The sequence below is a fragment of the Amblyraja radiata genome, chromosome 4, assembly GCF_010909765.2.
Source record: "Amblyraja radiata isolate CabotCenter1 chromosome 4, sAmbRad1.1.pri, whole genome shotgun sequence".
Taxonomy (NCBI): domain Eukaryota; kingdom Metazoa; phylum Chordata; class Chondrichthyes; order Rajiformes; family Rajidae; genus Amblyraja; species Amblyraja radiata.
The window spans coordinates 57603274-57618363 of NC_045959.1; the positions used below are offsets into that span (position 1 = coordinate 57603274).

General features: G+C 48.5%; 1 protein-coding gene across 4 annotated transcripts in view; it reads left to right on the forward strand.

Annotated features, from left to right (window-relative positions):
• The window catches only part of osbpl1a (oxysterol binding protein like 1A), a 128762-nt gene that overhangs the window by 22568 nt on the left and 91104 nt on the right, over positions 1–15090 (forward strand). For all 4 annotated transcript variants that reach the window (XM_033019514.1, XM_033019513.1, XM_033019512.1 and 1 more), the window contains exons 5-11: positions 1791–1902; positions 5696–5781; positions 6944–7088; positions 9060–9127; positions 10558–10602; positions 11914–11987; positions 12083–12146. In XM_033019514.1, the coding sequence (XP_032875405.1) occupies positions 1791–1902; positions 5696–5781; positions 6944–7088; positions 9060–9127; positions 10558–10602; positions 11914–11987; positions 12083–12146 (594 nt within the window). The remainder of the gene's footprint in view (positions 1–1790; positions 1903–5695; positions 5782–6943; positions 7089–9059; positions 9128–10557; positions 10603–11913; positions 11988–12082; positions 12147–15090) is intronic.

Here is a 15090-nt window from a genome sequence, read left to right on the forward strand (position 1 = left end):
GTTCTCCCTGTGACCGTGTGGGCTTCCTCTGGGTGCCCTGGGTTCCTCCCGCATCCCAAAGACGTGCGGGTTTGTAGATTAATTGGCCTTTGTAAATTGCCTGTGTAGGGAGTGGATGAGAACGTGGGATAACGTGGAACTCGTGTGAACGGGTGATCGGTGGACAGTGTGGACTCAGTGGGCCGAAGGGCCTGTTTCCATGCTATATTTTTCAATCAAACAATTCAAGCGTCCCTTTTTAAAGCTCAATCTCATTCCCAGTTCCCGACACCCCACTCTTGGTTTCTCCGTTCAATCGGGTGATGGGAGGTTAGGCACAAAGCTGCTGCTTCAGCGGAACAGGCCCTTCAGCCCACGATGTCCGTGACGAACATGAGTTAAACTAAGTTAAACTAATCTCCCCTGCTTGCATATGATCCATAACCCTCCATTCCCTGCATATCCATGTGCCTATCCGAAAGCCTCTTAAACACCACTATCGTATCTGCCCCCACCACAGCCACTGGCGGCACATTCCAGGCCCCCACCACTCTGTGTGTGTTTAAAAAACACAATTAACTTGCTCGTACTTCTCCTTTAAACTTCCTTCATCTGACCTTAAAGTTACTTCCTCTATAATTTGACATTTCTGCCCAGGATTTGTCCAGCCCCAACTTACTGTTGCAGCTTTCTCCCCCCTATTCCAATCAGGCTGAAGGAAGGTCGCGACCCAAAACATCGCCTATCCGCGTCCTTCCTTAGATGCGGCCTGGTTTGCAGCACCAAGGTATATTAATGATTTGGACGAGGGGATTGAATGCTTTGTGGCCAAGTTTGCGGATGATACGAAAATAGGTGGAGGGTCAGGTAGTGTAGAGAAAGCAGGGACTCTGCAGAAAGACTTGGACAGGTTGGGAGAGTGGGCAGAGAAGTGGCTGATGGAATATAGTGTAGCAATGTGTGGAGTCATGCATTTTGGTCGTAGGAATAAAGGCGTAGACTATTTTCGAAATGGGGTGAGAATCCAGAAATCGGAGGTGCAAAGTGACTTGGGAGTGCTGATGTAGGATTCCCAAAAAGTTAATCTGCAAGTCAAGTCAGTAGTAAAGAAAGCAAAATCAATGCTAGCATTTATTTCAAGATGGCTTGTATACAAAAACAGGGATGTAATGTTGAGGCTCTATAAGGCGCAGGTAAGGCCGCATTTGGAATATTGTGAGCAATTTTGGGCACTATAAGTGAGGAAGGAGGCACTGGCTCTGGAGAGGGTCCAGAGGAGGTTTACAAGAATGATCCCAGGAATGAGTAGGTTAACCTATGATGAGCGTTTGTCGGCACTGGGCCTGCACTCGCTGGAGTTTAGAAGAATGAGGAGGGACCTCATTGAAACATACAGAATAGTGAAAGGCTTGGATAGAATGGATATGGGGAGGATGTTTCAACTAGTGGGAGAGTCTAGGACTAGAGGTCATAGCCTCAGCATTGAAGGACGTTCTTTTGGGAAGGAGATGAGGAGAAATTTCTTTAGTCAGAGGGTGGTGAATCTGTGGAATTCTTTGCCACAGAAGGCTGTAGAGGCCAAGTCAGTGGATATTTTTACATCAGAGATAGATAAATACTTGATTAGTACAGGTGTCAGAGGGTATGGGGAGAAGGCAGGATAATGGGGTTTGGAGGGAGAGATAGATCAGCCATGATTGAATGGCAGAGTAGACTTGATGGGCCGAGTGGCCTAATTCTTCATGACCTTATGACCTAAGGTGAATGGAGCGTAGGTGTTCAGCAGAACAATCTTGCGTTGTGTGTTGCAGGAGCTGGTTCTGCTATTGTTGCAGTACAGTGCAGACGCTGAGGTCATCAATGGAGACGGGCAGATGGCCAAAGGTGTGACCCAGGATGAGGACATCCGATGTATGCTGGAAGGTAAGAGGAACGAACCATCACGGATTTGCCCAGCTCCTGATTTGATGCAGTCTCTCTTGCCCAGAGTAATGGAATCGAGAACCAGTGGACGTAAGTTTAAGGTGAGGAGGAAAGATTTAATAGGAATGTGAGGGGTAACCTTTTCACAGAAAGGATGGTGAGTGTATGGAATGAGCAGCAGGAGGAGGTAGTTGAGGCAGGGACTATCGCAACGTTTAAGAAACAATTAGATAGGAACATGGATAAGGCTGCTGGCCCTGACGGCATCCCTGGGCGCGTCCTCAGGGCCTGTGCTGTGCAGCTGACAGACGTCTGGACTGACATCTTCAACCTGTCACTTGCCCAAGCAGTTGTCCCCACGTGCCTTAATACCACCTCCATCGTACCTGGTGCCAAAACACTCCACTGCGGCGAGCCTCAACGACTTCCGCCCAGTTGCACTTACCCCCATCATCACCAAGTGCTTCGAGAGGCTGGTCCTGGAACACCTCAAAAGCTGCCTACCCCCCACACTGGATCCCTATCAGTTCGCCTACCGCTTGAACAGGAATACGGAGGATGCCATCTCAACGGCACTTCACTCCGCCCTCTCCCACCTCGACAACAGAGACACTTACGTAAGAATGCTGTTCATCTATTACAGCTCAGCATTCAACGCCATTATACCCTCTAAATTGATCACCAAACTTGGTGACCTGGGCATCGACCCCTCCCTCTGCGACTGGATACTGGACTTTCTAACCAACAGACCCCAGTCTGTTAGGTTAGACAAGCACACCTCTTCAACCCTCACCCTGAACACAGGCGTTCCACAGAGCTGTGTGCTGAGCCCCCTCCTCTACTCCCTCTTCACCTACTACTGCACACCTGTACATGGTACTAACACCATCATCAAGTATGCAGATGATACAACGGTGATTGGCCTCATCAGCAACAACGATGAGTCGGCCTATAGGGAGGAGGTCCAGCTCCTAGCAGCATGGTGCGCTGACAACAACCTGGCCCTTAACTCCAAGAAGACCAAGGAGCTCATTGTAGACTTCAGAAAGTCTAGGGGCGGCACGCACACCCCCATCCATATTAACGGGACGGAGGTGGAACGTGTTTCCAGCTTCAGGTTCCTGGGGGTCAACATCTCAGATGACCTCTCCTGGACCCACAATACCTCAACTCTGGTCAAGAAGGCTCACCAGCGTCTCTTCTTCCTGAGGAGACTGAAGAAGGTCCATCTGTCTCCTCAGATTCTGGTGAACTTCTACCGCTGCACCATCGAGAGCATCCTTACCAACTGTATCACAGTATGGTATGGCAACTGCTCTGTCTCCGACCGGAAAGCACTGCAGAGGGTGGTGAAAATTGCCCAACGCATCACTGGTTCCTCACTCCCCTCCATTGAGTCTGTCCAAAGCAAGCGTTGTCTGCGGAGGGCGCACAGCATCGCCAAGGACTGCTCTCACCCCAACCACAGACTGTTTACCCTCCTACCATCCGGGAGGCGCTACAGGTCTCTCCGTTGCCGGACCAGCAGGTCCAGGAACAGCTTCTTCCCTGCGGCTGTTACATTACTCAACACTGTACCTCGGTGACTGCCAATCACCCCCCCACCCCCCCCCCCGGACACTCCTTCCACCAGGAAAAAATAATTGCACTACTGTGACTGTATGCACATAAATTTATTTATTGCTCATATTCTATGTCGCTCTTCTAGGGAGATGCTAACTGCATTTCGTTGTCTCTGTACTGTACACTGCACAATGACAATAAAGTTTGAATCTGAATCTGAATCTGATGGATAGGACAGGTTTAGAGGGATATGGGTCAAATGCAGGTAGTTGGGACTAGTGTAGATGTGACATGTTGGTCGGTATGGGTCTATTTCCGTATCGGTTGGGTCTATTTCCGTGCTCAATGACTCCATGGTCTGGGAACAGCTCTGCCCAAGACCACACAAAATTGCAGAGAGTTGTAGATAGTCACAAAATGCTGGTGTAACTCTGCGAGGCAGGCGGAATCTCTGGAGAAAAGGAATGGTTGACGTTTCGGGTCAAGACCCTTCTTTAGACTGAGCATCAGGGCAGAGGGCAACGAGAGATATAACAAATGAATGAAAGATATGCAAAAAGCAAGAATGGTCAAGGAATGGTGGAGCCCACAATGGTGAGGGAAGCTAGAGGTATGAAAAGGGACAGAACAGATCAGAGCCGGCACCGATGACCAGGGAAAGATGGAGCCCACAACATCCATTATTGGCTATGGACAAGTTGATAACGAAGAGATATGAATAGTGAAACCAGCAGAACGACTCGAAACATAGACAATAGGTGCAGGAGTAGGCCATTCGGCCCTTCAAGCCACCACCACCATTCAATATGATCATGGCTGATCATCCAAAATCAGTACCCCGTTCCTGCTTCCTCCCCATATCCCGTAATTCCGTTATCCCTAAGAGCTAAATCTAACTCTCGCTTGAAAAATCCAGTGAATTGGCCTCCACTGCCTTCTGAGGCAGAGAATTCCACAGATTCACAACTCTCTGGGTGAAAAGGTTTTTCCGCATCTCAGTCCTAAATGGCCTGCACCTTATTCTTAAACTGTGGCCCCTGGTTCTGGACTCCTCCCAACAACGGGAACATGTTTCCTGCACTTGGTTGGGGAAGGAACTGAGAGAGGGAATGCAAGGGGTACTTGAAGTTGGAGAAATCAAGATTCATACCGCTGGGTTGTTACCTGGCCAAGCAAAATATGTGCTGCTGTTCTAATTTGTGTTCTTCTGTGAAGTAGAGTTGTTAATGTAGCCCAGTCCATCACACAGACCAGACTCCCCAACATCAACTCCATGCCAACATAACCAACGACTTACACACCCTGTTGCCTATTCTTCACATATCACCTTCACACTTTGTCCTGCCCCTCCTCTCTTCCAGCTACCTTTTCACACCTCCCTACTGTCAGCCTAAAGAAGGGTCCCGACCCAAAACATCACCTATTCATGTTCTCCAGGGATGCTGCCTGACCCAACGAGTTACTCCAGCAATTTGTGTAAGCCAGCATCTGCACTTCCTTGTTTCCAATACTTGTCCCACCCCGGTCATTCCTCCTTCACCCTGCTACCATCCGGCAGAAGGTACAAAAGCTTGAAAGCGCGCACCACCAGAATTAGAAACAGCTTTTTCCCCTCTGTTATCAGGCTTCTGAACAGTCCTTCAAAAAGCTATGGTACTGTCCGATTCACCTCTACCCCATTGTGGACATTGGACTTTGTCTGGAACTGATGCGCTACAATGCTGAGAACTATATTCTGCACTTTGTATCTTCCCCTTTGTTCTGTCTGTACTTGAGTTTATCTCAACTAGCATTATTGGCACAGTGCCACAGCGGTAGAACTGCTGCCTCATAGCCCCAGAGATATGCGGGTTCCATCCTAACCATGGGTGCTGATGTACGGAGTTAGTATTTTCTGTCTGACCGCGTGGGTTTCCTCCCACATCCCAAAGACAAGCAGGTTTGTAGGTTAATTGGCTTCTGTAAACTGTCCCTATTGCATAGGATAGAACTAGTTTACTGGGTGGTCGTGGGTCGGCGCCGACTCGGTGGGCCGAAGGGTTTGTTTCTTGTTTGGCCCCTTGTTTCTAAAACTAAAACTAAGGGGCCCGACCCAAAATGTCAGCTATCCATGTTCTTCAGAGATGCTGCCTGACCCGTGGAGTTACTCCAGCTTTTTGTGTCTTATCTAATATTGATGTTTTTCTAGTGGAGCCGCGTTGTTTGAGAATCTTGTCTTTGATTTAAACAGCCGCTGAAATGACACAACAGAGGAAAATGGAGGAGTTGCTGCTGATGGCTGCACGGGAGGGGGACACCGCAGGAATTACTGCATTGGTGAGCACTGTTGCAGAGGCCGCTGTAGAGACGGCAGGGCTGCTGGACACAGTACCATCAACCTTTTGCCTTCCTTTCTCCACTGGAGAATTCAAAGTAGAATCACTTGGTTGAGGAAGAGGCCCTTTGGCCCATCATTTAGTGGCACGTTGACGCAGCGGGTAGAGCTGCTGCCTCACAGCACCAGAGGCCAGGGTTCGATCCTGACCCCGGGTGCTGTGTCTGAGTGGAGTTTGCACGTTCTACCTGTGCAAAAACAAAATCAAAGCCCCAAGTCCCAAGCGCAATCAAGGTAGGTTGTAGCTCGTAGTTTAGTTGGTGTTTGTAGCATTTAAGTGCCTGATGGTTCCCGGAAGGAAGCTGCTCCTGAACCTGGAGGTCACAGATCACATTCCCGATGGTAGCAGTGGAGATGAGAGCATGGCCAGGGTGGTGTGGGTCTGATGATTTTGGTTGCCTTTTTGAGGCAGCACCTCCGGTACATACCTTCAACAGTGGGGAAATACCTGTGATGGACCGGCTCTCTACGTAGCCTCCCTCATTCATAGAAACATAGAAAATAGGTGCAGGAGTAGGCCATTCGGCCCTTCGAGCCTGCACCGCCTTCAATATGATCATGGCTGATCATCCAACAGTATCCCATTCCTGCCTTCTCTACATAGCCACAAGGGCCACATCTAACTCCCTCTTAAATATAGCCAATGAACTGGCCTCAACTACCTTCTGTGGCAGAGAATTCCACAGATTCACCACTCTCTGTGTAAAAAATGATTTTCTCATCTCGGTCCTGAAACACTTCCCTCTTATCCTTAAACTGTGACCCCTAGTTCTGGACTTCCCCAACATCGGGAATAATCTTCCTGCATCTAGTCTGTCCAACCCCTTAAGAATTTTGTAAGTTTCTATAAGATCCCCCCTTAATCTTCTAAATTCTAGCGAGTACAAGCGAGTATCCAGTCTTTCTTCATATGAAAGTCCTGCCATCCCAGGTATGCTCCCCACTGTACACCTGTACCTGGGGTTTGATAGTGTATTCGGCGACATGCTACCGCGGATCGCTTCGATGGTGGGGAGGTCAGTACCCTTGAAGGGCCGGGTGTGGACGGAATAGAGTGGGGTCAGTGCGTGGCGAGTGTTGTTCCATGTTGATCTTTGCTCCCAGCTGAACCGGTCGAGCCCTCCGGCCGTGAACTGTACGGACAAGCTGGGGAACACTCCGCTGCACTGTGCAGCCTATCGGGGGCAGAGGCAGTGTGTCGTCAAACTGCTCAAGTACGATGCAAAGTCCAGCATCAAGAACAACAACAGTGAGTAGAAGCTGCAACTCCCATCCCGCTTGGGCACCTTGCAGGCAGTTTACGAGAATAATCCCAGGAACCAATGTGCCAGTTGCCTTTTTCACCATCCGATCTACCTGTGATATCACCTTCAAGGAACTGTGTACCTGCACTCCTAGATCCCTCTGCTCTACAACACTCCCGAACTACCGGTGATACCACTTTCAGGGAACTATGTACAGCTGCTCCTCGACCTACGATGGGGTTACGTTCCAATAAAAGTGACCAGAAGTGAGCTGCGGCTCGCTGCCGATGCCCAGCGTATGCACCATCGTAAAGTCGAAATATCGTCTGTCGAAGCATCGTAAATCGGGGAGCATCTGTACCTGCACTCCTAGATCCCTCTGCTCTACAACACTCCCCAGAGCCCTACCATTCATTCATCAACCTCTCCTATTTCCCATCTGTAGTTTTAACTACTTCAGCCCATGTTGAATGCTGAGGTTTGTAAGACCCCGATCTTGCCGCATTTGGAGCATCGTGAGCAGTTTTGGGCCCCATATCTTGGAAGGATGTGCTGGCATTGGAGAGGATCCAGATTAGGTTTACGAGAATGATCCCAGGAATGATTGGGTTAACATATGATGAGTGTTAGACGGCACTGGGCCTGTACTCAACTGGCATTTAGAAGGATGAGGGGGATACTGAATAGTGAAAGGCTGGATAAAGTGGATGTGGAGAGGGTGTTTCCACTATTGAGAGAGTCTAGCTCCAGAGGTCAAAGCCTCAGATTAAAAGGATGTATCTTTAGAAAAGAGATGAGGAAGAGTTTCTTTAGACAGAGGGTGGTGAGTCTGTGGAATTGATTGCCACAGGCGGCTGTTGAGGGCATCATTTGGGAATTTTTATAGCAGAGATTGACAGATTCCTGATTCGAAAGGGTGTCGGGGGTTATGGGGAGAAGGCAGGAGAATGGGGTTGAAAAATAGATCAGATTGAATGGCGGAGTAGACGTGATGGGCCGAATGGCCTAATTCTGCCGCTAGAACGTACGAGAATGGGGTTGAAAAATAGATCAGATTGAATGGCGGAGTAGACGTGATGGGCCGAATGGCCTAATTCTGCCGCTAGAACGTACGAGAATGGGGTTGAAAAATAGATCAGATTGAATGGCGGAGTAGACGTGATGGGCCGAATGGCCTAATTCTGCCGCTAGAACGTACGAACTTATGAAGTCACAGGCTTACAACCCAACGGTATCAACATTGAATTGTCCAGTTTTAGGTGGCCCTTGTGCCCCACCTGGACTACCACCTATTCCTCCTCTCCCCCTCCTCCCACATTCCTTCCTCTGGCTTCACAATTGACAACTCTTCAATCCTTTTGTCTCACACCTTCTGCTTTAATCTCTGGCCTTTGTTGTAACCATCTGCCGATCAAACCTCCCCTCGTCTGTGTGCACATATTCCCCGCCATGCTCTGTCCTGCCTCTCCTCTCTCCCAGCTTTCTTCTCCTCCTCCCTCCCAACCGGGACATTTCTGGACTTTATCTTGCATTAAACATTATTCCCTTTACCCAGTATCTGCACACTGCCGATGGCTCGATTGTCTTTCCACTGGCTGAATAGCACGCAACAAAAAGGCTTTTCACTGTACCTTTGTACATAAACTAATCTAAATACTGCAAGAGTACTGGACTATCATAGAACATAGTGCTAAGACTAAAGGGCCTGTCCCACCAGCATGCGATTGCATGCGTCTAGCGCGACCTAACGTGGTCGCTTGAGGCATACGGCCTCGCGGGGCCGGTCCCACTTCGATCGGTGGAGGCGTATGGAGTTGTGCGCGGCAAAGACACAATGGACCGAACGCTGTAATTCTGCCCCGATAATTTTGAACTTGTAGATGGAATGAATGGTGGGAAGTCTGGTCAATGTGATGGACTGAGATTGGTTCGGTGGTCAAAGACTCTAGTAATCTACTCTGAATTTCCTTTCACAGATCAGTTGCCTTACGACCTGGCCTGTGGCGTTGAGATCAGACAAATACTCGGTGGCAAATCGCTCAAGGTTGGTCCGTCCATTTCATCAGGGGTGTTATTTTAGTTGTAAGAGCGGTTTAGCTCAGTGTAGTTTAGAAATACTGTGCGGAAACAGGCTATTCGGCCCACCGAGTCTGCACCGACCAGCGATCCCCGCACATTAACACTACCCTACACACACCTGGGACAATTTTACAATTCAATATCAAGCCAATTAACCTACAAACCTGTACATCTTTGGAGTGTGGGAGGAAACCGAAGATCTCGGAGAAAACCCACGCAGGCTATGGGGAGAACGTACAAAGTCTGTGTAGACAGCACCTGTAGCCGGGATCGAACCCAGGAGTTAATAGAAGGGAGTTTAGTTTGTGTGATGGTCTGGCTGTGTCCTGTGTGAGAAATGGGTGTGCGTTCAGGCAGGGCACAAAGAGGAGATTGGGGGGGAGAGGTGGGGGAGGATGTTTGTTGCACTCGTTGCAGCACTGATCACAAGGCAGGAGATCCAGTAGACCTTGGCAGAACCAGTGCAAGTGTTTAGTGAAACAGTCACCTAGTCTGCATTGAGTAGGTGAACTGCATTGAGTAGTTTACCTAGAGTAGGGTATAAGAAAGAACTGCAGAAGCTGGAAAAATCAAAGGCAGACAAAAATGCTGGAGAAACTCAGCGGGTGAGGCAGCATCTATGGAGCGAAGGAATAGGTGACGTTTCGGGTCGAGACCCTTACAGAAGTACAGTGGAAAGCTTTTGTTGCGTGCTAACCAGTCAGCGGACAAACAATACATGATTACAATGGAGCCATCCACAGTGTACCTATGTCCTCCGAATCAGAGGACATAGGTTTAAGGTGAGGGGGAAAGATTATATAGGAACCTGAGGGGAAACTTTTTTACACAAAGGATGATAGGTGTATGAAATGAGCTGCCGGAGGAAGTAGTTGAGACAGGTACTATTGCAATGTTTGAGACACATTTGGACAGGTACATGGATAGGACAGGTTTAGAGGGATATGGGCCAAATGCAGGCAGGTGGGACTGGTGTTGATGGGGCATGTTGATCAATGTGGGTAAGTTGGGCTGATGGGCCTGTTCCCACGCTGGGTGACTCTCAGTTGGATCGGAGATTACTGCTGTGATCATTGACAAACAGCAATGAGAACCCAGTTTTAAACGAGGAAAGATTTAGATGCAAGATCTGCTTATTAAGGTGTTGGATTATCAGCATTATTGCTAAAAGAATATAAATCTTTGATAGGTAGGCATAGAGAGGAGGTTGTGAAACTTCTTCAGTCTGAAGAAGGGTTTCGGCCCGAAACGTTACCTATTTCCTTCGATCCATAGATGCTGCTGCACCCGCTGAGTTTCTCCAGCATTTTTGTGTACCTTAAATCTTTGATAATGTTGTTTTTCAATGTTCAGGACAAATATTGTAACTAATTTCAGCTTATTTTTCCTCTTTAGGGAATGTGTAAAATGGTGCAGCGATTTGAAGGACCTCTGTTTAAGGTAAACTAATTTTCATGTGAATTTGTGAGAATTTATGAGTGTGATGTATCCATTTAATAGATGCAAGCACAGAAATAGGGCCTTCAGCCCAACATGTTTGGTTTAATTTATTCTCGCATGGACTGAGGTACAGTGAAAAGCTTTTTTGTTGCGTGCCATCCAGTCAGCGAAAAGACTATACATTATTACTCTCAAGATTAACACGCAGTGCTGGTGCTAGTCAGCGGGTCAGGCAGCATCTCTGGAGAAAGAGTCTTCGGGTCCAGTCCCTTCTTTAGACACCTTATGCCCCTGTCCCACTTAGGAAACATGAATGGAAACCTCTGGAGACTTTGCGCCCCACCCAAGGTTTCCGTGCGGTTCCCGGAGGTTTTTGTCAGTCTCCCTAATGGTCGAAAGTGGTTTCCGCTTCTTCTATGTTCCGGCGATTATTTCAAAAAATTCAAAACCGGCAGCGACTAAAAATAGGTTGCCGTTTTAAAAATCGGTACAGTTTTAGTCGAAGCCGGTTGCGATGCTAGTTTAAGGTGGTTGCCGAAGGTTGCAGGTAGTGGAAGGTAAGATCTCCCTGGTGGAATAAAACTGGGTGGAAAAAAGGTTAATATTAACATAAGCATGTGACCTCTGTCACTCCTGGGCGTGCTCAATCATAGTTGCAGAGTTTGCAAAAGCCTCCCAGGTTTTTTTTAAATCATTCTGAACCATGACAGCAGTAGATGTACTTTTAGTAACATCCACCTAACTAGTTCCTTCTCTGCGCTCATGGTTCAGAATGATTGAAAAAAAAACTTTTTTCTTTTGCTTTTGCAAACTCTGCAACTATGATTGAGCACGGCCATGAGTGACAGGTCACATGCTTATGTTAATATTAACCTTTTTTTCACCCAGTTTTATTCCATCAGGGAGATCTTACCTTCCACTACCTGCAACCTTCGGCAACCACCTTCAACTAGCATCACAACCGGCTTCGACTAAAACTGTACCGATTTTTAAAACGGCAACCTATTTTTAGTCGCGGCCGGTTTTGAATTTTTTGAAATAATCGCCGGAACATAGAAGAAGCGGAAACCACTTTCCACCATTAGGGAGACTGACAAAAACCTCCGGGAACCTCACGGAAACCTTGGATGGGGCGCAAAGTCTCCAGAGGTTTCCGTTCAGGTTTCCTAAGTGGGACAGGGGCATTAGGATGATGACCTAATCTGACAGGGTGACCTGCACAAAGCTTTACACTGCACCTCGGTAGACGTAACGATAATAAACCTGAACCCAAACCCTGTACGTTGGTCTGATTGGCTTTAATTTTTGCAGCGTTCCCGATTCTTTGGATGGAACCTGTTCTGGGTGGTTGTCGAGCATGGAGTGCTGTCTTGGTTTCACAGCCAGTAAGTGTGAGCGGCACCTCTCGGCATGATCTCTCGATCGGGTGGACCCGCCAATTGATCGGAGGCCGTAACTCTGTTCTTTCCATGTACCTCAGGTCTGAGGCGACGGCTGAGGCTCACCGACTGGGCTGCAAGAACCTGACGCAAGCTGCGTGCACGGTATGTCCCCGGCCTTCAGCTTGCAGGTCGGCAAACGCGGTGTGTGGGCAGAGGGACGGGCGATGTTTCATGTTGACGACCTTGCACCAGAAGCCACTGGTGTGACGGGGACTGAACATGGTGCACAGAAAGTGTGCAAGATAATAGAAGATACCTTTTTCCCCCTAGTGGGGAAATGTCAAAGACAAGAGGGCATGGTTTGAGTTTAGTTTTAGTTTAGTGATACAGAATGGAAAGCAGGCACTTCAGCTCTCTGAGTCCACGCCAAGTATCGATCACCCGTTCACACTAACCCAAAATGCTGGAGTAACTCAACAGGTCGGGCATCTCTCTGGAGAAAAGGAATAGGTGACATCCAGTCTGAAGACGGGTTCCGACCTGAAACGCCACCTATTCCTTTTCTTTCCAGATACTATCTGACCTGCTGAGTTACTCCAGTATTTTGTGCCTATCTTTGCTTTATCTGCAGTTCCTTCCTGCACAGGGTTTGGTTTGAGTTTTTGGTTTGGTTTCTAGATGGCAGATGGCACAATGGGCTAAGTGTTCGGCTGGCAACCGGAAGGTAGCTGGTTCGAATCCCGCTTGGAGTGCATACTGTCGTTGTGTCCTTGGGCAAGACACTTCACCCACCTTTGCCTGTGTGTGTGAATGTAATTATGTGAAGCACTTTGGGGTCAATGCAAATTGACTAAAAATGTGCTATATAAATAAAGAAATTTAAATAAAGAAATTTAAATTTAGATACAGCATGGAAACAGGCCCCTCGACCGACCGAATCCATGCTGATCATCCATCGCCCTTTCACACCACGTTATCCCAAATTCTGATCCATTCCTTATACACTAGGGACTATTTACAGAGGCCAATTAACCTACAAACCTGTATGTCTGGGGGGGGAACCGGAGCACCCGGAAGAAACCCACACGGTCACTGGGAGAACGTGCAAACTACACACACACAGACAGAACCCGAGGTCAGGATCGAACCTGGATTTCTGGCGCTGTGAGGCAGCGGCTCTAACTGCTGCATCCCTGTAATACCAGGCATGTATCCCAACCCGGATAAGATGCTGAGCTGGCGGAGCCTAACCCAACCCTATCCCAAGTGTTCAGGCGGGGAATTGAATTGAATTGAATACATTTTATTAGCCAAGTATGTATACATACAAAGAATTTGCCTTGGTGCTTTGCTCGCGAGTAACAACATGATATACAGTAGACAATTAAAAATAAAACATTATAATTTAAACATGTGAAGAATGAAATAAAATACCAGAGCAAAAGGAGGCTACAGTCATTTTGCTATTGAGTAGAGCTAGTGCTCGTGGAAAAAAGCTGTTTTTATGTCTGCCTGTGGCAGCTTTGACAGTCCGGAGTCGCCTTCCCGAGGGAAGTGCTTCAAATAGTTTGTGGCCAGGGTGAGAGGGGTCAGAGATGATCTTACCCGCTCGCTTCCTGGCCCTTGCAGTGTACAGTTCGTCAATGGGGGGAAGGTTGAAGCTAACAACCTTCTCGGCTGATCGGATGATTCGCTGCAGCCTCTGGATGTCGTGCTTGGTGGCTGAGCCAAACCAGACCATGATGAAGAAGGTGAGGACAGACTCTACGATGGCCGTATAGAATTGGACCATCATTGCCTGTGGCAGATTGTGCTTCCTCAGCTGCCGCAGGAAGTACAGCCTCTGTTGTGTCTTTTTGACACAAAAAGAGTCAATGATGGCCCCCCCATTTAAGGTCTTTAGAGATGATGGTTCCCAGGAACTTAAAAGACTCCACAGATTTGACCGTGGTGTTGTTGATGGTGAGTGGGTTGAGGGGAGGGGGAGCTTTAGGAAAGTCTACAATCAATTCCACTGTCTTAAGAGCATTGAGCTCCAGGTTGTTATGATGGCACCAGGACACCAGCTGTGTCACTTCCTGTCTGTAGGCAGATTCCTCCCCATCCTGGATCAGTCCAATCAGGGTTGTGTCATCCGCAAACTTGAGAAGCTTGACAGAGGAGTCAGTGGAGGTGTAGTCATTGGTGTAGAGAGAGTAGAAGAGAGGGGAGAGTACGCAGCTGAGGATCTCGGGGTACGAGATGTGCTTTCCCAGCCTCACATGGTGCTTCCTGTCTGTCAGGAAGTTGATGATCCACTGACAGAGGGGTTCAGGCACAGTCAACTCAGAAAGTTTGGAGTGTAGTAGTTCTAGCTCAATGATGTTGAATGTAACAAACAGAATCCTCGCATAGGTCCCCTGGCGGTCTAGGTGCTGGAGGTTGAAGTGCAGGCCTAGGTTGACTGCGTCATCTATTGCTCTATAGGCCTGATATGCGAACTGCGGAGGGTCCAGCTGGGGGCCCGTGATATTTTTCAGCTTGGCCTGCACAAGCCTTTCAAGGGTCTTAATGACTACAGAGGTCAGTGGACAGGTCTGTAGTCATTGAGACCAGTAATCCTTGCCTTTTTGGGTTCAGGGACAATAGTGGAGACTTTGAAGCAGGCAGAGACGGTACAGGTTTGCAGGGGCTGATTGAAAATGTGTGTGTGTAGACTGGTGCCAGATGTTCGGTGCAGAGCTTGAGGGTGGAGGGGGAAACATTGTCTGGTCCTGGAGTGGCGGCGCCTAACGGCAGCGGCTCGACTACAGTCGTCTGTCTTTTTTATTTTTGTCTTGTTAAATGTATGTCTTGAGTTAGTTTTTATTTATTTTTTTAGCTGTGTGTATGTGGGGGGTGGTGGGGGGGGCTGTGGGGGAAACTGTTTTAAATCTCTTCCCTGTGCGGGGACCCGACTATTCCCTGTCGGGTCTCGGATGTCGTTGGGCCTAACATCGTGGAGCCGGCGGCGACCTCCGGCCAGGACTAACCTGAGGGCTCCAGTTGCGGAGCCTGCGGAACTGACATCGCGGAGCTGGCCAACTTCGAAGCGGGAAGAGTTGTGGTGGCGAGCGGCTGCGACCCG